Genomic DNA, 27,671 nt, shown 5'->3' on the forward strand with positions numbered 1-27,671 from the left:
CGTGGGCTGGGACACTGCTCCTCAGAGGTCCTGCCAGCTCTGCAGCCACGGAGCGACCGCTCTCGGAGGCACGCAAGGGTTTCTGCGGGGAAAGGCGGGGGGTTTGGAAAAGGACCGGCCACAATGACGGACAGAAGCCCCTTCGAGACGGACATGCTCACCCTCACCCGCTATGTGATGGAGAGGGGGCGCCAGGCGAGAGGCACGGGGGAGCTCACGCAGCTGCTGAACTCCATGCTGACGGCCATCAAGGCCATCTCCTCGGCCGTGCGCAAGGCCGGCCTGGCCAACCTGTGAGTGCGGGAGCCGGTGCGGGCGCAGAGCCCCGGCCGGGGGACAGGGCCCTGAAGGGTGAGGGCAGGTGAGGCAGCAGGCCCTTGGCAGGGAATCCGGCCAAAGTGCTTTGCCTGTGTGCCCTGCACGGAAGTTGCCTTCACGTTTCTGTCTCCTTTGTCAAAGGGGACTTTGGCCTTTTTCAAAAAGGGAACAAAGTACTCGGAGACGTGCTCCAGAGAAAAAAAGTATATACGTATATAGTGCTTCCAGTTGCCATTATAGTGATAGCAAGCTCAGGGACTTGTTACATTAAAACACGTTGAATTACTGTGGCTTCTGTCCTTGCGTTCTCACTGGCACAGAGAAACAGCCAGGGGACTGTGCCCTCTGCAGAGGGGGGCGTTTTATTCTCCTGACCTTGGCCAGTTCTCAGGAGCTAGGAATCAGTTACAGATAACTTCTCAGGGCCCGCTCCACCTCCTTTCTCACACCGAAAGGAGCCCTTTATCTTTAAACCAACTTTTTAGGGTACAGCGTTCTACACGTGGTTCTCGTTGGTGCTTTATTCAAGCACAGAATGAAGCCAAGTTCAGGCCACGGGCACTGACCGACACAGGGTTTGTCTGTGATAAAAAGAAGCAGTCTTCCTTGGACTTCACGTCTCACTGTAGTCACCCCAGTGAGGACCGCCCAGGAGCTGAAGGGGCCTGTTATTTATTACTAGAGAGCCGGTGCATGGCATTCATGCACTTGGTTGGGGCTTGGGGGGTGGGAGGGTGTCCCTCAGCCCGACCTGTGCCCTTCTGTAGTGCAGGAGCCCTCAGGGGATCTGACTGATGGTGCGGGGAGCAGTGGGCCAGTGGGCCTAAGCCAGCAGCCGGACATCCTTAGCGCTGCTGTGGAGAAGGGAGAGGCTCCCACCACCGCCACTGCTCTCACCAGCTGTGAGCCCGGCTTCTGGCTGAGCGCACTCCCCCTGTGGGAGCGCACTGATGACCAGGGAGCAGCTCCTGCGTTGAGCATCTGCCCCCTGGTGGTCAGTGCGCATCATAGTGACCCATTGTTCTGCCATTTGGTTGAATTGCATATTACCCTTTTGTTACATAGGATTATTATTACTCTAAAATGAAGAAATAACAAAGGCCCATATTTAAAATTTTATTATTAACAATTTATTTTTTAAGGAACATCTGTAATACTTTCAACATTAACGATAAACTAAATGAAAGAAATAAAATAGCCCTGGCTGGCAGGCTCAGTGGTTAGAGTGTTGGCCTGTGGACTAAAGGGTCGGGTCAGGGATTTGATTCTGTTCAAGGGCACATACCTCGGTTGCAGGTTCAATCCCTAGCCCCAGTCAGGGAGCATGTGGGAGGCAACCATTCAATGTGTCTCTCTCACATCAATGTGTCTCTCTCTCCCCCTCCCCCTCCCTTCCACTCTCTCTAAAATCAATGGGGGGAAATATCTTCAGATGAGGATTAACAAAACAACACAGGAAAAAAAAGAAAGAAAGAAAGAAAGAAAGAAAGAAAGAAAGAAAGAAAGAAAGAAAGACAATATAGTGCTTTTAACACAAAAATGTGACAGCATTATATGACAAGTATAATTACCACAGATAATTAGGTAAATACTTGCATAAGATTTTGTGACCCATTAACGGGATCTGGGTAAAGACGCTGTATTGTCAGCTTTTCCACACTGTGCATTGCTGTCATTTGGAGACAATGCTAAGCTCCACACTCAGGGACCCTCAGGAATGTGAGTGCAGCCATTTGCCTCTGCCCTGCGCCTGCCAGGCGAGGGGCCTGCTGAGAGACACGAGGCAGTGGCTTGCCTCGCCCTGTATGAGGGCCTGGCTTTGCTCGGTGCCGCTCCCGCTGGCATCTAAGGGTTACTCGCCCACGCCCAGGGGCTCTGCTCTGGCAGGACGCGCCAGGCAGCAGCTGCTGTGGATGGTGGGATCATTCGGCTGCAGGACTGACTCTCTGGCCGTTGAATGTCAGATGAAGTGGACTCAGGAATTGGATAATTAAGGGGCTCACCTGACTTGGCTTTTCCTTCCGTGAGTTCGTGGGCACCCCACCTACTCTCGCTGGGACCTCGGTTTCCCTGTTTGTAAAATGGAGGGGATATTGATAGCCCCTCACTTGTAGGGCTGTGGTAAGGGTAAGTCCATGTGAGGATGATAGCGACAGTGCGGACCCTCAAAGCTCAGTAAATGCTCTTTATTACCGTAGTTCACAGCCCAGACCTGGGGAAATTCGCCAAAGGGTTGGTCGATGCTGCAGACTGACCACTAGGTGGCAGGCGCAGGCCGTGGAAACGAGACGTCAGGCTCCCACATTGGCTGGGGGCTGAGTTTTCCTGGGTCTGGCCGAGGACTCCACCTTCTGCCCAGGCAGACAGCAGCCTTCCCCCTCCTCTGGGACAGCACCACAGTGCAGTGGGAGCAGTCCATTGGGTGGAAATCCCTTCTTTCTAGCAAGATGCTGAGACGATTCGAAGAGGCCCCTGGGATCGCTTCTCAGAGAGCGAACGGGTTGCACTCTGTCCGGAGGAACTCTGCTCAGGGGAGGGGCACTCTCCACAGGCTCCTGCCACCTCCCTTCAGGGGCCTCCAGCCCCTCACCCTTCGCTTCCTCTTTTTGGGGAGACATTTCTAGGCACAGGCTCTAGGCATACAACTGAAAAGCGGACAGACATTCTCTTTTTCCTTCCTTTTCCTCCACCCCTCTCCGAAGGAAGAAGGGAATGCTAGCAGGCCTTCCCTGAAAACATCTCTAAGGCTTTTCTTGTCCAACTAGAGGCCCAGTGCATGAAGATTCATGCAAGAATGGGCCTTCCTTCCGCTGGCTGCTGGCACCCCCTTTGCTCCGGCCAGAGCCGCCTTTCTGCCTTCCCACGCTGCCCAGAGGCCAGGAGCAGCTGGGGTGGGGTGCGATGCTTGCTTTCCACCCCGACCCTGGCCGCTCAGTGCCTGAATATGAAAATCAACTCACCATCTTTAATTTGCATACTCACTCATGATTGGCTGGTGGGGCATCATGAAGGTGCAGTCAGTTTGCATCTTGTTCTTTTATTAATGTAGGTGATGATGGGACATCCCACATAAACATGGTCAGGAAAGCTTTAGGGCTGCTCAGTGGTTAGAGTGTTCTGGGGGCAATGAAGCTCACCCAGGCTCTCACTCGGAGGGGTTGCTGGGCAATTGGTCCTCATTGTGCATGAGCCTCCATCCCTTCTGGAGGCAGGGGTGTGGGTGCAGGGAGGCCAGTGCCTGGGGGAGGGGAAGGGGCCTGCTGAGGGGTGGGTAAGGGTGTGTTCTGTGGGGTATGGGGGGCTTGCAAGCACAGGGCAGAGAGCCCATTGTTCATTTCTGCCCACCGGAGACCTGGGGAACTCCCTCTCTTCATTCCCCTCAGCATCCGCCTCAGGAATCCACATTACACTCCGACGCACAATAACCAGCTCTGCTGTTGCTGTTATTTGTTTCTTTGCTTTTATTTTGAACCCAGCTGTCGGTATTGTTTTCCAAGGCGGTGGCTCAGCACCTGCCATCGCAGCAGACAGCGGATGATGGGGGAGGGCTGCAGGGGAGGGGAATCTATCCATCAGGGAAGAGGGTGACTTGTCTCCACTGGGCTAAATCCAAGGTTCTTAACCCAGGCTACCTGTTCATCCTCCTGGGGATTTTTTTCAGCAAATAAATGGTGCTTAAAAGGGAGAGGAGAGAAGTTTCTGTTCTGCATCCTTTCGTCACCATTCAGTGATAGGCCCCGAGCATCTCCCATGACTCTGAATGCGGAGGAAGTAAACACAGGCTTTCAGTGGGCGGGTACCGAGCAGGAAAGACATTCCCATGAGGAGATGGGAATGTCTTTGGACCGGGATGGCAGGGCTGTGCCTGGCGTGTGGTGGGAACATGAAGGGGACCGTGCGGGGAGTGCTCCTGTGGGGCAGTGCCCTGAGCGAAGGTGGAAATGAGAGGAAGCTTGCTGGGCACTGGGGGCCGCAGCACCTGTGCAGCTGGAACAACGCAGAAGGCGTGGCTCTTGGAGGGAAGAGCATGGGGGCGGGCAGCAAACCTGGGTTTGGCCATAAGGCAGCTGTGAGTCCAGCGGGGCTGGAGGCTGAGGCACGGGGACAGTGTCAGGGTGGGGACAGGCATTGCTGGTGGCCTGAGGGGTTCCCCTTCCAGGTGGGGACTTGGGAACTCTGAGTGGACCAGTGATCTGACTCAACTATTAGAAGGATCCCTCCCATAGGAGGGAAGGTCTGAGACCTTTGCATATTAATACTCTAAAACACAAAAACCCAGGTAGGAGTATAGAGCCGTGCTGTTTCTGATTCGTTTGAAAAGAGAGAGTGAAAAACCATATTCAGTTAGTGAAGTCTGTCTCCACATTTCCTTCTTATTCAAGTAAAACCATTTGATAGCAGGGTGGTTTTTAATTCAGCCCAGCAGGCCACTGTTTGAGATAAGTAACAAATATTGAAATTCCAGCCAAAACCGGTTTGGCTCAGTGGATAGAGCGTCAGTCTGCATACTGAAAGGTCCCAGGTTCGATTACAGTCAAGGGCATGTACCTTGGTTGCGGGCACATCCCCAATCTGGTTAATGTTTCTCTCTCATCGATGTTTCTAGCTCTCTAGCTCACTCCCTTCCTCTCTGTAAAAAAAAAAAAAAAGAAAAGAAAATCAATAAAATATATATATTTAAAAACACGTTATGATTTATAAAAGATTATTTTTTAAAAAATTCCAGGGCTGGAAAGTCACGGTTCTTTACTTTCTGGATCATTAATTAGACTAATTATTAGAGGGCTGTCTGACTTTAGAACTCATACTCCGCAGCAGCAGGGGCCCAGGGCAGGGCTGGGAGTTAGCAGCACTGGATTTTGGTTAGCGTGTCGGGAGAACAGGGACCAGGACCATATGTCCTGGAGGTGTACAGGAAGCAGGCGGAGTCTGTGCTGGGCACATGCCACACTGGGGCTGTGTTTATCATTTGGAGACCCCGGAGCCATGAAGGGAAAGGTAGACATACTGGTGGTGTGTTAGTGTCTGGACTTGTTTGTTGGAGTTCAGAATCCTTCAGGGATGTTAATCAACTTTTTTTCTTTTTTTTTTTTTGTCTTCTTAGGTATGGGATTGCGGGGAGTGTGAACGTGACAGGGGATGAGGTGAAGAAACTGGATGTGTTGTCCAACTCCCTGGTCATCAACATGCTGCAGTCCTCCTACAGCACCTGTGTGCTGGTCTCAGAAGAGAATAAAGAGGCCATAATCACCGCCAAGGACAAGAGGGTGCGTGCGGAAGGGGTGCAGTTCTGCTCATCACCACTAGGTGGCGATAATCAGTTGAGAAGATTGTTGCCTTGCATTTCTTGTTTCTGGGGTTTTCCTCTATTGCTTAGCTTACTTGTTTTCCGTAAACTACTGCATATTTCTTTAGTTGGAAGTCTTATGTTATCTTGCAAAAAAATTACTCCATAGCAGGACAGTGACTCATTCAGAATGTAAATCAGAGTGGTTTACCGAAATGCATGTCAGGGGAAAGCCCCAAAAGCCTAACTTCCGGATGGATTCTGAAGAACTGACACAGAACCTCATCCAAATTCCTGAGCTCTCATAGGAGAAACTCACAGACAAGCAAAGCAGCTGCTCCCAGTGGTTGTGGGACTTGAGTCTGAGCTGTTGGATTTATTGTCTCCAGAAGCTGATGAAAGAATTCACAGACAAGGGAGGGGTAGGCAAAGGGAAATAGTTTATTACAGTAAAAGTAACAACACTCTCAGCATGGGAAGGGGATCCCGAAAAGGGTACCTGAGGAAGCTCACTAGTCTTGAGGTTCATTTTTCTCTCTTGCCCTCTATTGGCTCTTTCAGAAAAGCGCCAGCCAATCTCGTTTTGCCCTCATTTCCCACTCTTGGGTTCCGGAGGGGAGGGCAGCTCTCCGGTTGACTGGTACATTCCGCCTATCTTGCTCACATCCTGACCATCCGGCTCGTTCCCTCCTTAACTACCATCTTCTGTCCCCACGGAGCTTGCCCTAAACTGCCTGATCCCATCTGACTCCAAAGACACCCTCCCAGGACAGGGTCTCTTTCCCACAGGGGTTAATAGAAAGCCGTGTGGTGGGTAGTCACATAGACCACTAGAAAGAACAGGGCATTCCTGAGTTAACAGGTAACGTCAGGCAGTTATCCACACTCTGTACATTCGTAAACCTCCTTCCTGGGGCCTGGCATTCCGGCTTTTGGGTAGTCAGCCAAACCCGAGGCTACAGAGAGTTAAACAGGCAGAGAGGGTTAAACAGAGGCCCAGCATTTCCCAGAAGCCCTTACTGCTGGAGACATATAGCATCTTTGCAGTGGGGTTCATGGATTTTCATTTAATGTACCCATCGGTGACTAGTACTGGCATGGGGGGAGGGGGGGAGAGATTGAAAATCATCAAGTTCAGTAAAGAGAGTAGAGTTCCTGGAAAGAGCCTCTTACTTTTTCCTTCCCCATTTCCAGACCCCCCCCCCCCCCCCCACTTCCTCAAGGAGGTTATGATTTCAATATTCATTCCTGACACACGGTCAGACTAATACTGAAGTCGTAAAGATGGCGGCTCTCTGCATTAATATAATGGTCAACATGGTTAGTCAGCGCATGGCTGGGAGGGTCCATTTTCACTAGGTCTCATGGACAGTTTATAAAGAGAGAGGTTTGCTGGTGGCCAAAAAATTCAACTATGTTCGGCTGTGATACAGAAATACAAAACACACACTGGGACTGCTGGCCCTTGGTTTATACGTTGGGTGTTAGGGACAACGTGCCATTTCTTTATGATTAGCTGGTAGGACTGAAAAGGTGAAGCCAAATTTATTAAGTGCCTACTGTGTGCCAGGGAGTATGAAAAGCACTTTACTCTTCTGGTCATATGATTTAAGTTAAATCACACCGATTCTTTTCAACTTTCAATTTCACTGATGTGACACTCAATTCTCTCTCAGTCTCATCTACTGTTTTCTTTGCCAGCTGGCCTGAGGTACACATGTCTTCATGCTAGTTGTTGAATGCTCCATGCCTCTTTCCATATAAGTTCCTCAAAATACTTTCCAACTTATGATAGGTGCCCAAGAAATACTAATTGAAACCATGAATGAATGAATGAGCTAAGCTGGATTATTCTCAGGGAGAATGGGAAATTTCCAAGTTTATGAATTACCCCACTTTTTTGTGTCCTTTTCCCCCTGTTGAGCAAGGGGGGGGGGGGGGGGAATAAATCTCAACTTAAGGGAGGGCGTCACCCATTGGAACGTCATGGGAAAGTAATCTTAGTGGCAGCAGAAATGACCCCTATTTTACTTCAAAATTTTTAATGAATTTTTTCAAATTTTTATTTGTTGATTTGAGAGAGAGAGAGAGAGAGAGAGTGATTAAAGGGGGGGGGGGTGAGAACAACATCGGTTTGTTGTGCCACTTATTGTGCATTCATTGGCTTTTGTATGTGCCCTGACCAGGGATGACACCCACATCCTGGCGTGTTTGGATGATGCTGTAACCAACTGAGCCACCCAGCCAGGCTCACGTTTGTGGGGTTCTCCTCCTCCTCTGAGATATTTCCTCCATTGATGTTTAGACGGAGTGGAAGGGAGGCAGAGGGGGGTAGAGAGAGAGAAACATCCACGTGCGAGAGGCACGTCAGTTAGCTGCCTTCCCACACGTGCCCGGACAGGGCTGGAGATGAACTCCCGGCTGAGATATGTGCCATTGACCGGGAATTGAACCCTCATCCCTCTGTCCACTGAGCAAACCGGCCAGGCAAGGCTCACGTGTCATTACCGAGTGTAACCAGCCAGGGGACTCCGCCCTCCCCTCAGGCTTGCATAGGCCCCGCAGAGGAGCCTGGAGGCAGTGTCTGGTGACTCTCCTCCTGCAGTGCTGGCTGGCCCGGTTGGGAGAGCAGAGTGGGGGGCGTAAGGAATCACAGACACCGCCCTTCCGCCCCCTCCCCGTTCACTGGCCTCCGTCCGCAGGGCTGGGTGCCGAGGAGCGTCTTTATTCCTGAGGTATCTATGCACACAGCTCTCTTAGTAAGACCCACAGGGCCTGGGCATTGCTCTGAGACTTTCTGATTTTTTGTTTTTGGCAAAAATGTTCCAAAATGAAGAAGAAAAACACTGGGGACAGAGTCAGAAAGCATTATCAATAAACCTATAACTGAAAAACAAAAAAAAAGTCTCCAACTGGCCCTACTGTGGCTGTGGGAGGAGTGAGTCCAAGTCCATCTTCAGCTTCCCCGCCTCTTCCCTGCAAGATGCCCAGCTCAGGCCTTCCTCTCCGGCCTCAGTGGCTCCCGCCCCGGGGCCAGGCAGGAGGGCCAGGCAGGAGGGCCCAGGGAGGAGGGCCAGGGAGGAGGGCCCGGGGAGGAGGGCCGGGGAGGAGGGCCCGGGGAGGAGGCCCGGGGAGGAGGGCCCGGGGAGGAGGCCCGGGGAGGAGGGCCCGGGGAGGAGGGCCGGGGAGGAGGCCCGGGGAGGAGGCCCGGGGAGGAGGGCCGGGGAGGAGGGCCCGGGGAGGAGGCCCGGGGAGGAGGCCCGGGGAGGAGGGCCGGGGAGGAGGGCCCGGGGAGGAGGCCCGGGGAGGAGGGCCCGGGGAGGAGGGCCGGGGAGGAGGGCCGGGGAGGAGGCCCAGGCAAGAGGGCCCGGGGAGGAGGGCCGGGGAGGAGGGTCCGGGAGGAGGGCCGGGGAGGAGGGCCGGGGAGGTGGGCCGGGGAGGAGGCCCGGGGAGGAGGGCCGGGGAGGAGGGTCCGGGAGGAGGGCCGGGGAGGAGGGTCCGGGAGGAGGGCCGGGGAGGAGGCCCGGGGAGGAGGGCCCGGGGAGGAGGGCCGGGGAGGAGGCCCAGGCAAGAGGGCCCGGGGAGGAGGCCCGGGGAGGAGGGCCCGGGGAGGAGGGCCGGGGAGGAGGGTCCGGGAGGAGGGCCGGGGAGGAGGGCCGGGGAGGTGGGCCGGGGAGGAGGCCCGGGGAGGAGGGCCGGGGAGGAGGGTCCGGGAGGAGGGCCGGGGAGGAGGGTCCGGGAGGAGGGCCGGGGAGGAGGCCCGGGGAGGAGGGCAGGGGAGGAGTGTCCGGGGAGGAGGGCCCGGGGAGGAAGATCCGGGGAGGAGGCTGGGGAGGAGGGCCGGGGAGGAGGCCCGGGGAGGAGGGTCCAGGGAGGAGGCCTAGGGAGGCAGGGGGATGCTTTTCGGAGGCGGGGGGGGGGGGGGGGGGGCTCCGTGGCGCTGTGTGGCATTAGCCGCTCTGTGGTGGCAGGCTGGCGCGGAGGGCACAGGGCACACAGGCGGTGTGCTCTGCTTTCCTAAGAAATTGATTTATTTGTAAAATGCCCCTTTGCCGCCATCACTTGCTGGCGCCGTGTTGTCAGCAGGGGCGGCGCTGACCGGCGGCCCCCTCTGCCCGCAGGGGAAGTACGTGGTCTGCTTCGACCCCCTGGACGGCTCCTCCAACATCGACTGCCTGGCCTCCATCGGGACCATCTTCGCCATCTACCGGAAGGTGAGCGGCGTCTGGCCTCTGCCTTTCCCCTGGGATCCCGGAGGCTGCAGGTGCACCCCCTACCTCCCCCCCCACCCCCCACCACACACACACACACACACACACACACACACCCCCGCCAAGCAGAAGCCCGGGGGCGGGGCCGCTCGGCCCCGTGGCCGCTGGGGGACGGGGGACCGTGCCTCGCTCCAGGGCACTGTGATCGGGGCAAAGGGAGGGCACAGACCGGCCTTAAAAGCCCCAATGAGACCCAGACGCCAGGCCCGGGGCGGCTCCGGGCATGTTTCTCCTCCATGTCCCCAATCAGCGCTCAAACGCCGCTCCAGCGACTCCTGGTCCTGGGCTGGGAGCCTGGCAGGTGCGGCCGGTTCTCTGCTGAGCCTCTCCCCAGACTGAACTCGAACCCGTGCCAGCCTGGCCTGGGACCGGGCTGAGCGGCGGGGCTGTGGGGGCAGCAGCGCTTCCGGGCTCAAGGGCCTTGGGGGGCCCTGGCTTCTTGGCCAGGGTGCGGGCTCCTTCAGTTCCCTCCCGGAGGCTTCCTACAGAGGGGGCTCCTGGCTCCTCCCGCAGAGCCAGCAAAGACAGGACCAGCCTTTCTCACTCCTCGGGCCTCTCTGGCACCTTCCCTTTGCCCCATCGCCCTGCCCCCGCCGCAGACATGACTTTGCTTTCAGGAGGCCCGGGGAGGAGGCCCGGGCCGCAGACATGACTGGGCCCACGGGAGAGTCCCCGGGAAGCTGCTGTTTAAGTGGGTAAAAGGCTGATTCCGTCTTCAAGGCCCCTTTTGCCATGTGACACAGCATGACCCCAGGCTCTGCTCCACAGACCTAACCACAGTGAGATCAGCTGCCTCAGTCTGAGGCCACCAGAAACTGCAGACAACCACATTCTCCACACGCCTCCTCCTCCCGAGAGTGGGTCCTGCCCCAGTCAGGATGGCTTCAGGGCAGAAGGAGGCACATGAGGGTCTCAAGGTTGCTCATTTGGTAACTTGCCCAGGGCCTGCTTTCTGAGGCCCGCTCTCTGGCTGCCCGGTACACACTCTTTCCTCTCCTCTCCCTCCCATCAAACCAGCGCAGGGCCGGCCAAGGTGCCGTCTGCACACATGGATGATGCTTGGCTGATGGTTGTCCCAAAAAGGAGCAAAGATTTGATTTTCAGGGCAAAAGCTTAGCAGAAAACTAACCTTGGCAGAAATATATGAATTAGCCCAACCTTTCTCTCTGAGAAGAAAAGCAAGGCGCAGACCAGTGGCCCCTGCCTCCTGCCGCGGAGGACAGAATGGAAGCCACACCTGCGTGGGCTAGAGGACACCGCCGCGGGGTCGGTGTGCCTCCTTTTGCGTTGAAGAGAGACAAGGAGACTTTCATGAGGGAGGAGAGAAGGGCTCCAGACACTTCTCTGGTATCGGAGAAAGTTAAAACTAAGATGCTGTTTGAGGTTTAAGCAGAAATGAGTTAGGTGAGTGAAGGAGCGTTGTTCCCCCTTGGAGGTGCAGCTTTCAGATAAAAATAGAGATCGCTGGGCTGATATTTATGAGATCCTGGAAGAGAGCAGGAGTCAGCACAGGGCTCCAGGTGAGTCCGCACCTCAGCCCCGGGGGAGGCACACATACCTCTGCCGGTTTTTTAGAAACTGGTGAACAAATTGAAGTACAGAGGAGGTGAGTAACTCAGTTAATATCACCAGGCAGGACAGGGATTCAAACAGGCATCCTAACTTCACCATCACAGCCCTTTTTTTTTCTTTTTTTTTTAATATATTTTATTAATTTTTTACAGAGAGGAAGGGAGAGAGATAGAGAGCTAGAAATGTCGATGAGAGAGAAACATCGACCATCTGCCTCCTGCACACCCCCCACCAGGGATGTGCCCGCAACCAACATACATGCCCCTGACTGGAATCGAACCCGGGGGACCCTTCAGTCCCCAAGCTGACGCTCTATCCATTGAGCCAAACCGGTCCTGGCCACCATCACAGCTCTTAATAGCTCCTCCCCCAGTGTTGTCTGCACCAAGAATAGACAAATATGTAAATTGACCGTACTTCTGTGACTCCTGCAGCCAACCAGGAGTGAGTACACAAATTAACCTGACAAAGATGGCAGGCCTGTGTGCAGTGTGCACACACCCAGTGGCGGGGGGCTGGTGGGATGCCCCCCCGCCCCTCCGCATAGTCGGGGTGATGAGGCAGGCATCGCTGGGAGCCCGCCTGCTTCAAGCCTGTGGCCAGCGTGTGTGCACTGACGCCGAGAGCTGGGGTCCCAGGGACACCACTGAAGTGTCCAGGCCTGTCAGCCTGACCTGGGGGCGGCTGGAGTTTGAAGTCCTTTTGGTTTGTGCAGCCCCTGGACTGGAAGCAGAAACCAAGAGTATGGGGAACAGCAGGAATGCTGGGAATCGTAGTTCTGGTGGCAGATGCGTAGTGGGATCTCCTAGAGATTAAAGCCGTGGTCGGCAAACTTCGGCTCACAAGCCACATTCAGCTCTTTGGCCCCTTGAGGGTGGCTCTTCCACAAAATACCATGGCCTGGACGAGTTTATTTTTGAAGAAGTGGTGTTAGAAGAAGTTTAAGTTTTAAAAATTTGTCTCTCAAAAGAAATTTTAAGCCTTGTACTGTTGTTATTTGGCTCTGTTGACTAATGAGTTTGCCGACCACTGAACTAGAGCAAAGTGAGCCTTGAGCAAGTTACTGTTGTGGGTGGGAGATGGAGGGAAAGCAAAGGTGAGAGATATAAGTAAAGTCACAGTGTCAAGGAAAAATTAAAGGGAACTTCTAAGAAATCTCCACCAATGGAGCAAAAAAAAAAAAGCCTCTATTATTCTGTGGGCACCGAATCAAACTGGATTGGGGTCTCAGACAATTCGCTCATATGATTGCAAAGACAGACAGAAACTCCCGCATTGGAGAGGGCTCCCCTGAGGGCCCCTAGATTGGAGAGGGTGCAGGTCAGGCTGAGGGACCCACCCCTGTGCATGAATCTTTGTGCACCGGGCCCCTAGTTGGAATATAATCGACATGTAACATTGTATTAGTTTTAGGTGTACAACATAATGAGTTAGTATATGTATATATTGTGAAATGATCAACATGATAAGCTTATTTAGCATCTATCACCTTACATATTTGCAATGTTTTTTCTTGTGATGAGAATTTTTATGGCATACTCTCTCAGCAATGTTCAAATGTATAATACAGCATTATTAACTGTAGTTACTATACTGTCTATTACATTTCAAGAACTTATTTATCTTATTACTGGAAACTTGAACCTTTTGACCACCTTCACCCATTTCTCCCCAACCCCCCACCCTTTGTCCTCTGTTTCTATGAGTTTATTTTTTATAGAGTTTACATATAAGTGAGCTCATACAGTATTTGTCTTTCTCTTTCTGACTTTTTTCACTTAGCACAATGCCCTCGAGTTTCATCCATGTTGCTGCAAATGGCAGGATTTTCTTCTTCTTTTTTTTTTTTATAGCCAACATTCCAATATATATATATCACATTTGCTTTGTCAATTTATCCACTGATGGACACCTAGTTATTTCCATGTATTGGCCTTTGTGAATAATGCTGCAATGAACATGGAGGTATGGAGGTGCAGATATATCTTCAATATAGTGATTTAATTTCCTTTAGACATATAACCAAAAGTGGAATTGCTAGATCATATGATAATTCTATTTTTAATTTTGAAGAACCTGTTTCCATAATGGCTGCACCAACTTTCTTTCCCATCAACAGTGCACAGGGTTTTTCTTTTCACATCCTCACCAACACTTACCTCTTATCTTTTTATCATATCCATTCTAACAGGTACGAGGTGATATTTTATTGTGATTTTGATTTATATTTCCCTAATAATTGGTGATTTTGACCATCTTTTCATGTACCTGTTAGTCCTTTGTATATCTTTTTGGAAAATGTCTAGCAATTCCTCTGTCCATTTTTAAATCTTATAGTTTGTGTTTTTGCTATTGAGTTATGAGTTCTTTTTATATTTGAAGAGCATTGGACATCAAGGCCATGGGAAATCAATGAAGTGTTTTAAATAGAGAAGTGACATGGATCAGAGTGGGGCAAAGATGGAGTGAGAGGACCAGGCAGGGGGTGATGGTCACTCGAACCAATGGGTAGTAGTGAGGGACCAGATGATGGTGCTATTTGCTCAGATGGGGAGCAATGGAAGAAGAGTGGAAATTTTGGGGAGTGAGACAGAGCAGAAGAATTCCATATTTGACATGTTGAGCTTGAGACATCTGTGGGACTTGAATAGGAATGTCTGTTGGGCAGGTGGCTCCAAGAGTTGGGCCATCAGGAGAGATGAAAATGGAGGTTTGGGAAGTGCAGACACCTATGTAGGGGTTGGAACTTTGGTTGTGGGTGAGGTGGCTGAGAAGTGTGTAGACGAAGAAGAGAAGAGAGCTTTATTAGTCAGGACTCTGGTGTAAATGGCAGGAACAAATCAGGAAACCCCAAGACAGAAATATGGCCAGCCTGAGTCAGGGCCTGGGCCACAGAAGAGTCAAAGTCTCTCATCTGATCTTCCCATGGCTGCTGCACTCTTTCCTCTCACTGCGGGCCAGTTTTTTTTCTGATTCTTTGGCCAATGACAGAAGAAAGATGGTCACCCCAATGCTCCTAAGTTGCCATCAGCCAGAATGTTCTAGCCCCAGATACAGATTTCTGGAGCAGAAACTCTGGGCCAGTTTGGGGCAGGAATCTATCCCAGACCCCATTAAACTTCTGGGGAGGGTTTGGGACTCATAGCACAAATACAGCAGCTGAGAATCCCCATTCTGAATAGGGTGAGGTCCATTTTACACTGGGTAGACAATGGGGAGGAACCAGAAGGAAGACGAACATTTAAGAAGAGGAATTGGAAAAAGCAAGGGAGAAGAAACATCTAGAGAGTTAGAAAGAAAGCCAGACGAGAGAGAAGTGGACAGAAGCTCTGGAGAAGGAGCATCTCAAGAAGGAGGAAGCAGCCAATGGATCCAACACTGCCTAGAGGTCAGGTAAGAGGAAGACAGGAAGATATGCATCAGATTTACCCTGTTTCCCCGAAAATAAGACATTGCTTATATTAATTTTTGCTCCCAAAGATGCGTTAGGTCTTATTTTCAGGGGATGTCTTATTTTTCCATGAAGAAGAATATGGTACACATTTATTGTTAAATGAAAATAAAGGAAATTTATTACCTGTATACGGTACGGTAATACGATAGTTGTCAACACAAACCAGACAAACTGTGAATCCTACAGTATCAAGAATTTACTCATTTATTCGATGACAATCATGTCATCTTCTGGAGTATCATCATTACAATCCAATTCCTGAATTTCCTGGTGAATTTCTTGTGACTTCATTTCTTTCAGAATCAGTGGACCAAATCTCTCATGTTTAGCCTTGGGGTGGGGGGGGGCTTATTTTCAGGGGGGGGGGGAGCCTTATATTTCACTCAGAAGGAAACCTGTAAGTAGGTCTTATTTTCGGAGGATGTCTGATTTTCGGGGAAACACGGTAGTAGGTAGCGTCAGCCTGCTGTGGGGACAGGAGAAGGAAGGCAGTGTAGACAGACATCCTGGTCTCCAGGATACAGATGAAGACAGAGTCAGGGCAATAGGAGGGAAGTCTTGTGATCTAGAAAGTATTTCTTGTCATTTTTTTTCAAGGACAGGGATTCTACAAGTAACTGAAGGCCAGTGGAGCCAGTTGGAGAGGAGGGATTATCTTTAACCCACAGTGCAAGCTTCCAAGGACCAAGGGGAGATTGTGATGCCTGCGGAGGCAGCGGGCTCACAGTTCAGAGAAAGGAAAACCTCCGCTCTGGGAAAACTGGTTTCATATGAAGAAAATGTGATCTTTTTGATGGATGAGCACAGGTATTTCCAAATCTCCAATGGGGATGACTAAAGATTTTGAATTTAAAAACCTAATACCACCTTTGCCATCTACATCTCTGAGGAGACCACGCTCTGGAGCCGTGGTCCTGGAATCACCTGGAGGGCTGATGCTGAGGGCCCGGCATTTGACTCTGGAGGCTGGGGAGGTGCATGTCCAGTGAGATCTCAAGTGATGCTGATGCTGCTTCCCCTGCTCTGGGGCCCGCCTCTCAGGGTCTGTGTGTTGCCTGGGGATCTGCGAACAAAGCCAAGTTGTTAAGCACATACACACAAGTCAACGAAAACATAATTGTTTGTACAGTGTGTGTTAGAAAAAATGCGAGATTGTAAAAGTAAGGAAAAACATTAAAAGGAATGTGCCATTTCTAATTAAATTAACTTGTAGCCCTAGAAAAATATTAAAGGGAAAGTGACATTTTAAAGAAACCCTTAAAGAAGATGAGATTTGCTTTTAAAATAAAGTTGTTAGGCTGTTACTAGCGCAGGGCAAGCTGGCCCCATATTTTGTTAGTTGTTTAGAACGAGGCTGGCTTAGCTATGGGAGACATGGGTCCAGCCCCGGCCTTACTGATCTCTGTTTCAAGATGTTATGTGAGTACCTTTCTGACCTCTGACCCTTCTCTTTCCAAGAGGGTTGTAGAGCCTCTCCACTGCTTCACAGAAACATGCTGTGAGCATATTTTGAAAGATACAGAGTTTCCTGTCAAAACAACGTTTTATTTTACCCTTAAAAGATATTCCTCAGGAGAGTTAAGAAGCTCACACCTTGGCAAAGGCTCTCTCCGGAGACTATGCACTGTTTCTTGCTCTCTTCTTCAGACCTCAGAGGAGGAGCCTTCGGAAAAGGATGCCCTGCAGCCGGGCCGCAACATCGTGGCCGCGGGCTACGCCCTCTACGGCAGTGCCACCCTGGTGGCTCTTTCCACTGGGCAAGGAGTGGACCTCTTCATGCTTGACCCAGTAAGTACCAATATGGCAGCTTCAGCGCTTGGGACTCCATGTGGCTCTGTACTTCCATTCTAGTCACCTGGCATAAGTTCCTGGTCATTCTGAAATAATTTTTTTCTTTTTTAATTTTACTTATTTAATTTGTTTGTTTGTTTGCTTGTTTGAGAGAGAAAGAGATTTGTTGTTCCACTTATTTATTGGTATGTACCTTGACTGTGGATGGAACCCACAACCTTAGGGTATTGGGATGACCAACCGAGCCACCCAGCCAGGGCCCTGGTCATTATTAATACTTGCTTCTGGAGCCAGAGTCTAGTTTGGGGCACCAGCAGTGTCATAAAAAACTTTAAGGACCTCTGTCCAAGAGAGGGAATGAGAGGGGTTCTGCAGGTTCAGTCCTCTCAACTCAGGCCAGTCCATTAAAGAATGTATTCCTGCTGAAACTGGTTTGGCTCAGTGGATAGAGCGTTGGCCTGTGGACTGAAAGGTCCCAAGCTCAATTCAGGTCAAGGGCATGTACCTTGGTTGCGGACACATCCCCAGTGGGGGCTGTGCAGGAGGCAGCTGACCGATGTTTCTCTCTCATCAATGTTTCTGGCTCTCTATCCATCTCTCTTCTTCTCTGTAAAAAAAATGAATAAAATATACTAAAAAATAAAATTACAAAGAAAGAAAAAAAGAATGTATTCCTCTTTGGTTTACGGGAATATAGTGGCTTAAGAATCCCAGGGCTGCCGATTTCCAGACAGAAACATGGGTTCTTTGGCGCAGCACCACGCATTAGCACGTGCTTGGTGTAGGCATGCTTTGGGTGGCATGCTGTCTAACACGGGAGCTACTAGCCTCATGTGTCTGGTGAACACCTGCAATGACGCCAGTGTGATCCAGGAACCGGGTTTGAAAATGTTACTTCATTTTAATTAACTGAAACAGCCACCTGTGGCTGCTGGCTACCCGATTGGACAGCCTGGGTTTGGAGGACTTCCCCATAGGAGGCGCGATGTGGAAACTGCTGTATCAGATTCTGTGTTAGGCTCCTGTTTCTCCCGATGAAAGCATGCACAGCCTCAGGGTAGCTGAAAAACCCGATAGCCTGATGCTGACTAAAGGAAGAAATAATTAGATAAAGACGCAGGAGTTCAAAAAGGAAGGCTGGGCTTTCATGGCAAGTGTACAATGAAAATGTTCAGCAGAAATTTTGGGAAATATTTGTAACTTAGAGAATTTCTCTTCAAAATCTGGATGCGTTGCCTATCATTTGTGAATTACTTTGCCAAATACGGTCAGGTCTTGTGACCATTAAAAGAATTTAGACCAAAGGTCATTTCCAAGTTTCTAGTATTGGGTAAGTCAAAAGCACCTGTTCAGCAGTTCCATTGCATTTGACTTTACAAATGTTTACTGAGCATCTGGTACGCCCCAAAGCAGCGTTCTAGGCGGAGACATAGTACTGGCCAAGCAGACAGACACTCCAGCCCTGGTGGAGCTCACGTGTTGGTGTGTGTGTGGAGGGGAGGAGGCTACAAATTTTCCAAACAGTTAAAACAAACTTTATAGTAGGGAAACCCAGTATCTCTTTAAATATAGACCTTTCACATATAAACTCATCAGATAAAAACCCACTGAGGTCTCAGTTTGCTGGTACTCTAAATTCTCCTAATGTTCAAAGAAGCAGGAAAACTGGAGAACTTCTGTGGTTCACAAATATTACTCTCAGACCATAAAACAGCCTTTCTAAAACTGTTCTGGAATAATAGCTGACAGTTGTTAAGTGGGGATAGGTCTCTGTTCCAAGTAATTTGCATGTATGAATGCGTTAAAACCTCATAGCAGTCCTCTGAGGTAGGTCCTACTATTATTCCCATTTTTCAAATGAGGAAAGTGAGGCACAGAGAAGGTAAGTAACTTGCTCAAGGTCATGCTAGTGACTTGGAGCCAGGAGTCACACTCAGGCTTCAATATTGTAATTTAAAAGAAAAATATGTATTTGGTCATTCAGAGGACCAAAATGTATTTCTCATATACATTTGATCTTCACCCGTAGTTCCTGGCTCACAGCTCCCTAGGTGTTGGGAATGGTAAGGTACCTATGCTATTAGGGTGACTTTCAGAAAGCACCAATGGAGCAGCTATGTGACCAAAGGCTCAGAGCCTTTGATCCCACCCTCTGGTCTCCACGGAGAGGAGAGGGGCTGGCGTTGACTCAGTCACCAAAAGCCAGTGGTTTAACCAATCATACCTATGTAATGAAGCCTCCATACCCCCCACCTTTCTGGCTGGTGAACCCATGGAGACTGGGGTGAGTAGATGCCTAGTGAGAGTATGGGAGCTCTGAGCCGTTTGCCCTTACCTTACCCTACATGTCTCTTCCATCTGGCTGTTCTTGAGTGGTAATCTGACAAATAAAGTATTTGTCTGAGTTCTGAGCCACACTAGCAAATTAATCTGGGGAGGTGGTAATAGGCATTCTATAAGTCTCTAGTTTAGCCATAGCTGGTTTGGCTCAGTGGATAGAGTGTCAGCTGTGGGCAGAATGGTCCCGGGTTCCATTCCAGTCAAGGGCACATGCCAGGTTTTGGGCTGCATCCTCAGTGGGGGGTGTGCAGGAGGCAGCCAATCAATGATTCTTTCTCATCATTGATGTTTCTCCCCCCCCCCCCACTTTCTTCCTCTCTGAAATCAATAGAAATTATATTTTTTAAAAACAAAACCAAAAACCTCTGGTTTATAGCCGGTTGGTCAGAACCGTAGGAAACAACCTGAGCTTGGGTCTGCATCTGAAGTGGAGGGCCTTGGAATCTCATGCGGTTTCCAAGGAGATAGTGTCAGAGTTCAGTTGCATGAACTTGAATTCTCAGCCAAACCTGATGATGTGCCCTAAACACACACACACACACACACACACACACACACACACACACACAAATCGGTCCCAGAACACCTATTTACAGGCAGTCTTGTGCTTAACTATTATATCAATTTTGAGTAAACTGCTCTTGATTGCAAACAAAATATTTCCAAGAACATTCGGAAGTGGTTGTTCCCATCTTCAGTCACGACAGAGGGCTCGGTCTGGACATAGGTAGCAGAGAGTTTGATGGCACATCAGAAAGAAGAGGCACACTGATCCTTCTTCACTAGCCTGAAATCGCCTTGGATCACATGACCCTATTAAAAAGGAAATGTCAGCAAAGACCCAGCGTGGGAAGTTTAGGGCTTGTTTGGGAGGTTGACTTCAAGTTGAAGTAGCTTCTGGTCACAGATGGAGAAATCATGGGGCGGGGCCAGCAGATTCCTTAGGCAGGGACTCACAGGCCAGAGGCTTTCAAAGTGAAATGGTCAACCAGAGCCTGTTTGCAGGGCTGATCATTTGATTTGTCAAAGAACACGTCCTGTGCAGTCAGAAAGGGACCACACCGTGTTAACCAAACTCAAATGTGCTATAAACCACAATGTCAAGGCATCCATTTACAAATGGCAGAGGTGTTTCTGAATGACAAAGATATGGTGCCTAATAATGAGGCACCTTCTCCTCAAAGCCATGGGAAGCTTTTTAATAATCAGTGGTTGTTAGTGATCACAGAGTCAAAACAAAGGGACATATTTTTTAGGTTACGGTAAGCCTCCACAACTATCTCCTTCCCACAATAGGAAACAACCCTCTAGGGGCCTGAGTACCCCTACCCCAGGCTCAGGGATGGATTGAACAAGTGAATGACATTAGTTAGACAACAGTTGTGTATGTCTCACTCTTACTGTTAAGCAGGAGAGAAAGGGATTCTGGCACAATTGAGTAAAGGATGCCACGGCATTCAAGGGAAAGCTGGAGACCCAGGCTAGAAATGGGCGGGCCTAGGGGACCAGGCAACAAGACGCACAGGAATGGACTGGCATCACCACAAGTCTGGTTTGGACACCACTGCGGATTCTGCCTCTCATTCAGACGATAGGGGGGAGTATCTAATTTGCCACGCTCAGTCAAGTGCCTGACCTTGTGCTGAGGGAGGTCCAGCTTAGTGTCTTCCTAGACTGGCATCCAATGGGAAGAAATCACTCACCAAAGGACATTAAGGTGCTTTTAGGAAGTAGAACTCTGTGCTAGGCTGCTCCAAAGCAACAAATGTGCACATAGGATATTAAAGCTCATGAACCAGAGACCATCAAGAACATACCTAATGAACAACATAAACTGATGAACAAAAATAGATCCAGAGACAGAGAGACATCGATCAGACCATTAAACCTCAGAAAGAAAGTAGGGGAGGGTGTGGGTAATGGGAGAGATCAACCAAAGGACTTGTATGCATGCATATAAGCCTAACCAATGGACACCATCAACAGGGGGGTGAGGGAAAGGGGGGGGGGTTAGAGGGAGTAATGGGGGAATAAGGACACATATGTAACACCATAATCAATAAAGAAATTAAAAAAATACCTATAATAAAAATAAGTTAGGTTTACTGAGCAACAGAGAATGCACGATGGAGGAACCATGGGACCGGCTATGATGACACATATTTTGCTTGATGATTCTAGGAGGATTTGAGAAAAGTCAGTTCTAGATTGGGTGTTGTCAAGAAGTGGGTGCACTTAATGATTCTATATCTCAGTGATTTTTCTCTAGGAGGTGGGAAGATTAAAGTGAGGGCAGGGACTCACTGGTAGGGAAGCAGTCATCACTCACACTCCACAGGAGCTGAGTATCCTTGTCACTGTCTCACTTCTCACATAGCAGGTATGGCCGTGTCTCTTTATATTCTGGAAATGTCGTTTATGTTCACCAGGAACCTCCTAGTCCAGCTGCCGTATCATAACTGATGGGATTTCCAGGCCCTGACTTCCCTTCCCGTGACTTAGGGAGACATCCAGCCTTTTGAGTGAAATGTGCCCTGGCTGATCATGTCCACAGGGACTGACGTCATTGCACTCAGCACCGGGGTACCCGAGAGTGTCCTACAGATGGTGACCATGCGGGGCTGGGCACAATGCTATTAATAATTCTGAGGATTTCTTTAAGTTTTATCCACTATTCCTTATGCCAAGTGCATACAGTTTCTGATTGACGGGATTTCTCCTTTACCCCATATAAGAACTGGTACACCAGGAGCTTTTAATGGTTTCCAAGACTGAATTATTAAAATAAAATAACTGGACCACAAATTAGTGGTAGAACTGCCCTCTCCACCTTTATGGTAAACCCTCATTTGTGTAACTTGTTCCTCTCACTGGCAATGGCTCAAGTCTTCCTGAAAACATTAGGAATTAGCTGAGGGTGGTAAGTGGGGGGATAAACACAGCGAGGGGCCTTGTAATGAGTAGTCTAGCTGACTGTGGATGTTACAAAGGAAACTCTCTCTTCTTGAATTATATTATATTGCTGCTTATGCTTCCTGTGCAGTCATATTGTCACTGTTCTTTACAGATCTCATGCAAATATCACTGGGCAGGCTGCTGAAGGACTTGGCAACCCCCTGGTCTTTGCAGGAGGCCCACATCTTCTCATGTTCTGGGATTGTTGGGGTGCGTGCTGCTGGCTTCTGTTTCCTGGTATCTCTCTTCTGACCGGTAATTTTCTTCAACTTTCTAGGCTCTTGGTGAATTTGTTCTGGTAGAAAAAGAGGTCAAAATCAAAAAGAAAGGAAATATTTACAGCCTCAATGAGGGCTATGCCAAGTATTTTGATGCTGCCACCACGGAATACGTGCAGAAAAAGAAATTCCCCGAGGTGAGTGAAGAAAGCCTAAGGCAGAACGCTGTCTCAGTGGGCTCCTGTTTCAATGGCGGGGGGGGGGGGGGGGGGGGGGGGGGGGAGGAAAACATTGATGTGAGAGAGATGCATCAATTGGTTGCTTCCCAATAAATTCAATTAAAAAATAAAAATACCTCCCCCTCCCAAAAGGACATAGAGAATATTCCGCACTTTAACCCCTTTTGAGATATGAGAAGGAAAGGGTTGTAATGAAATCTGCACTAACACACAATGGCCACAGGAGGCTATGGAACACCTGAGCGGTGCCGAGCCCCATGGGAGAGGTGCTAGGAGACACACCAGGCTTGGAACGTAAATACAGACTGGGTTCTGTTCTCTGTGGGTCACACATTGACGTGATAACATTTTGATGCACTATTTTAAGTGAGAAATGGTTTCTAAAGCTGCTTAAAAGTTTGCCAGTGGGAGACTTTTGGGTTAAGTGCAAATGTTGTCATTGTCAAGGGGCCTGGCTCTCGGAAGTGAAGAGGACTCTGAGGTGTGGCGCCAGGGAGTCACAGAGGAGGAAAACCTTTCTCTCCTTCCCTTCTAGAGTCTCCTGCTGGTGTGTTGATTAAATTGACATAAGACAGACTAACAGGAGAAAACTAATTTCATTTTGCACTTATAGGAGCTCCATGGAAATGTGAAATGACAAAAGCTCCTTTTAGACAAGGAAACAACAAATGTGTGAAGAGTTGAGAGGACAGAGAAGGGGTTGTAGGGTCGTAAATTAGTGAGGATGTAACCAGCCCTGTCAGCCCTAAACACTCTGCTGAATCCTCCCTGCCTCTGGGGTAAGGCTGGCCCTCCCTCCTGGGACAGGGAGGGTACCTTTCGCAAGGGAGTTATTTCCCACTTTCGGGGGCAGAGGTGGGTCAGGGCTATGCCTCAGTGGACTTTAATTGAAAAGAATCAGTATTCTACAGTGGCATAACTTGGGGTGGCATATCTGCTTTTCTGCAGTATATACTTCCTTTTTTTAAAATAGCTGTTCTCGTAAGGTTGTTTCAGGGTATAGTGTCTTAATTTAAGCAGTCCTCACTTAATTAATAGTTCAATCACTGGTCCAGCTAAGGGGAATCCTAATGAATGAAATGCTTAATTACATAATGTTTTCAGTTCCTCCGCTCCTGGGTGCAGGATGAGAACCTGGAACGCAAAGGCCACACCAGCTGGACGTGTGCCCGGGGGTGGGTGTAGCCAATTGCAGAACTCACAGCATCTTGTCTCCTCCCTCTCTGCTTTCCAGGACAGCGGGCCTCCCTATGGGGCCAGGTACGTGGGCTCCATGGTGGCCGATGTGCACCGCACCCTGGTCTATGGAGGGATCTTCCTGTACCCGGCGAACCAGAAGAATCCCAAGGGCAAGGTAATTCTCCCTCGTCCACCCCTTTTCTCTTCACACCTGCTTCTCGGCTGCTGCTGCCCTGGGCCTGCCGCCTGTGAGTGGGCAGCAGGGAACAGTGAGGTGTGTGAGTGAACGGGGCTGTTGTGGTCTGGAGGAGAAGGCTGAAGTGCGAGTGGTGACTTTCCTGGCCTTCCCTTCCTCTGCCTTCTGCCCTTCACTCACCACCAGTCAGTGTATTTATCTCCCACTTCCCACAGGTTCTGTCTGACTTTCAGCTACACCATCAACTCATTTTGGATCATAGACCCCTTTGAGAATCTAATAAACTTATGGCCCCGCTTCCTAAAAAGAAATGCATTTAACACGCACTTTACAAACGTGTTCAGGGGACTCACAAAGGGCATGTACTTTGGTTGTGGGCACATCCCTGGCAGGGGGTGTGCAGGAGGCAGCTGATCGATGTTTCTCTCTCATTGATGTTTCTAACTCTCTATCCCTCTCCCTTCCTCTCTGTGAAAGATCAATAATATATATATATTTTTTTAAAAGAAGTGTTACGGAGAAGTAAAGGAGATCAAGCAAGAGATGAGGAAATTCTTAGATACAACCATTCTTGCCACCTTCTCAGTTTCAATGGGGAGAACATTAAGACTAATTATTACTAATTATTAAAATGATTTCATATTTGTCAAAAATGCACATATATAATTATATAAACATTGCCATAATTGCCTACATAGACTGATGTGCACAGCACCATAGCCACCACCCATAGTCAGAGTACCATTGGCTCCGACCTCCATGTTTTGGCTCTCAGGGTCTCTGTGGCCCCATCTGTGTGTGTGTGTGTGTGTGTGTGTGTGGAGAGGATAACTCTCCTCTGTTTGCTTGCCTCTGTAGAGCCGTGTAGATGTTAACTGCGGGGGGGGGGGGGGGGGGGAATAGATTGTAAGGGCCACAGGCCAAGGCAGAGGAAGCCCTGGCCTGCGCTTCGGAGCAGTCAGTGACAGCCCTGGGATCTTACGGTCAGAGCAAACCTTGGCTCCAGGACCAACTATGTGAAGGCTGTGCTTGGCTTGTTTGATTTAGAAGAGTCTGAGTCAACAAGGTACAAACAAAGGTCAGTTGGTTACAACCTGGGACGTTCGTGTCTGACACCCAGAAGCCCTGCCCTCACCCCCGGGCCAGGGAGAGGCGCGGAAAGAGCCAAGCTCTACAAGTGGCCGGCCAGAGTCTCCCTGGTGCCCTGTCCGGAACAGCAGGGCCTCCAGTGTCCTCCTGTGGATGATCAGGGACAAAACTAGCGACTCCAGGTGTCCACATGCGCTGGGGCTCCACTGTGCCCCACCAGGCTGCCCACAGCTCTAAGGGCAGGAGGTCTAGGGGAGGGCATTGTACTCTGTTTTACCAAAATGGCAAGTTAATGCCCCAGAGTCTTAACATACTCTCTCCTGAGTGCCTGGCTGTCCAACCCAAACCAGACACACTTTATTCCTCTCCATGCAACAACAAAACAACAACAACAACAAAAAATCAGCACCAGATGTGGCTGTTTCTCCAAGTGGTTTCAATATGTCTTCAAAATGGATGTGAAGGAAAGCAAGAAAAAGGCTGCATAGCGCTGGGTTAGCCACTTCCTAAGCTGATTATAGAAAAGGTGTCCCAACCTGCGGGGCAACAACGGGGGCCCGCAGGAACCAGAAAGAATGGGAGCAAGACAAGGTTCTGATCAAGCTCCGATTTTTATTCTCTGAAATGGCTGTATTTATACAGCAGAAACAAAGGGGGGCAGGGTTGCCTATGCAGGGGGGTCTTTGGTATCTGGCAACACAGGATTGGCTAACTGCCAGGGGGAGTGTGACATTCCAAGGTGCAACATTCCAAGGCTGGGCCATCTAGGGGGGAGGATCAGGAAGGGGAAGTGGCAGGAAGATGCTAAGCTGCAGGTTATCTTATCTTCTGGCCAAGCCCTCAGGGCACCGCGTAACTTCTGCTAGAAGGAACTTAATTCTATTTCCTTAAGACTGAGTTGCTTGCCTCAACTCTGCTGGCTCCCAACAAAAAGGGACTTAAAAAGTTATAGATTTTGCATCTATGGGGGAAGAAGGAGAAGATAGAGTGGTACCAACTCAGAAAAATTAGCTAGAATGTCACCTTGTATCTAATGGTGTGTGTGTGTGTGTGTGTGTGTGTGTGTGTGTGTGTGTGTATGGTGGGTGGTGCTCTGGGGAGGGAGTCACAACATAATTACATAAATAAGCCCAAAAAGAACATTCATTCCAGCCCATTTCAGTCCAACTCATCATGAATTATTGACACGGGAGGTCACCTGCTAATTTCCATCATACCATTTACAAAAGGTATTCCTTGTTCAGTACAGGCTCGGCCCTGGGTCCACGGGTGCAGCTTGGCAAGAAGGGCATGGGCCACTTTTGCCCGCACCCCCATTTTTGCCATCTGCTGGGAGCCCTGGAGCGAGGTCTGTGGTAGCCTTGTTTGGACACTTCCTTTGTGTCAGACAGCACAGGGACTGGAGAGGCCACACTGACCCAGATAGAAGCTGTGCCTGCTCTCAGGGCGGTGGCACAGGAGAGGCAGGCCACGAGCAAACCTCACTGCTAGACCCTGAGGGGGACATGCAGGATGCTGTGTACTATAAGCAAAGGGGGTTCATTTATTTTAAGGCAATTTAAGTACCAGCACACTGTTCAGCCGAGTGGACACTTGAGAAGTGGAGTTCCTTGCCACCCCCCGGGATACTATGGTTAGCCTGGGAGAGCACCCAGCACTCTGAGGGGACCCTCCAACCCCACCCAAGCCTCCGTTCTCACAGACAGAGCTTCTTACCAGGCTCAGTTCCCCTCCTTAGGAAACTGGTAAGAAAGGGGCACCGAGGTCTCCTCTGCCGAGTGAAGAGGCAGGTCTCTCCTAGGTCACAAGTCAGGTAGCTGCTGAGCAGAGGTGCCTGCGAAGGCCCATGCCCTGCTTAGCAGCCAATGTACCCAGCTGCCTTCCCGAGGTGCTAGATCTCTGCGGAGGGGCTCGAGCCCCCTGCGCCAACCAGGCAGAAGTCCAGCGTAGGAATTCCGTGTCCAGCCTCAGGGGCAGGGCTTGAGATTTGGGGCAACTTGCAATTTGCCTGACCCTTTCTCTGCAGCTCCGGCTCCTGTACGAGTGCAATCCTGTGGCCTTCATCATTGAGCAGGCGGGGGGCTTGGCGACCACGGGTACCCAGCCGGTGTTGGACGTGAAGCCCGAGGCCATTCACCAACGAGTCCCCCTTATTCTGGGGTCCCCGGATGATGTGCAGGAATATCTCACCTGTGTTCAGAGAAACCAGGCAGGCAAGTAGTGCGTTTAACCCTGCAAGCCCTCTTCTTTCAGTCTTGTCCTTTGTATTAAGAACCCTAGGTGACTGACAGGCAGAGATAGGGCTGATGAGTCCCAACAGGCCAGTCCACCCAACCACAAACAGAAGAGCAGCATCAAACTGCTCAGGACAGGTCTAGAGGCCAGAGGAGACTGTCCTCAGTGTACATGGCTAAGAATAAAGATCCACATGTGAAAAGAACAGCTTGGATTTGTCTTTTGTCATGAACAGTGGCTAAAAAAAGGGTTGTAATTATGTCAGTTCAAGTAATCGGTAGCTATCTACTTGGGGCAAAAAGTACAGTGATCAGCCGAAACCGGCTTGGCTCAGTGGATAGAGCATCGGCCTGCGGACTGAAAGGTCCCAGGTTTGATTCCGGTCAAGGGCATGTACCTTGGTTGTGGGCACAACCCCAGTAAGGGGTGTGCAAGAGGCAGCTGATCAATGATTCTCTCTCATCGATGTTTCTAACTCTCTATCCCTCTCTCTTCCTCTCTGTAAAAAAAAAAAAAAAAAAAAAATC

General features: G+C 50.0%; 1 protein-coding gene across 1 annotated transcript; it reads left to right on the forward strand.

Annotated features, from left to right (window-relative positions):
* On the forward strand, nt 1-27,642 carry FBP2 (fructose-bisphosphatase 2). The gene is made up of 7 exons (XM_084898994.1): nt 1-293; nt 5,423-5,585; nt 9,727-9,819; nt 16,550-16,690; nt 22,266-22,403; nt 23,680-23,799; nt 26,936-27,642. Exons 1-7 carry the CDS (start codon nt 124-126, stop codon nt 27,128-27,130), a joined length of 1,020 nt encoding a protein of 339 aa, XP_084755120.1. The 5' UTR covers nt 1-123; the 3' UTR covers nt 27,131-27,642.
* Nucleotides 27,643-27,671: the final 29 nt, after the last annotated feature.

Source organism: Pipistrellus hanaki, assembly GCF_964339955.1.
Source record: "Pipistrellus hanaki genome assembly, chromosome: 11".
Classification (NCBI taxonomy): Eukaryota; Metazoa; Chordata; class Mammalia; order Chiroptera; family Vespertilionidae; genus Pipistrellus; species Pipistrellus hanaki.

Bases quoted from the DNA above. Each gene is read 5' to 3' on its own strand.
- FBP2 (XM_084898994.1), top strand. From the start codon at position 124: ATGACGGACAGAAGCCCCTTCGAGACGGACATGCTCACCCTCACCCGC. The intron at 9,820-16,549 runs GTGAGCGGCGTC...TCTCTTCTTCAG, and splicing joins TCTTCGCCATCTACCGGAAG to ACCTCAGAGGAGGAGCCTTC. The intron at 23,800-26,935 runs GTAATTCTCCCT...CTTTCTCTGCAG, and splicing joins AGAAGAATCCCAAGGGCAAG to CTCCGGCTCCTGTACGAGTG.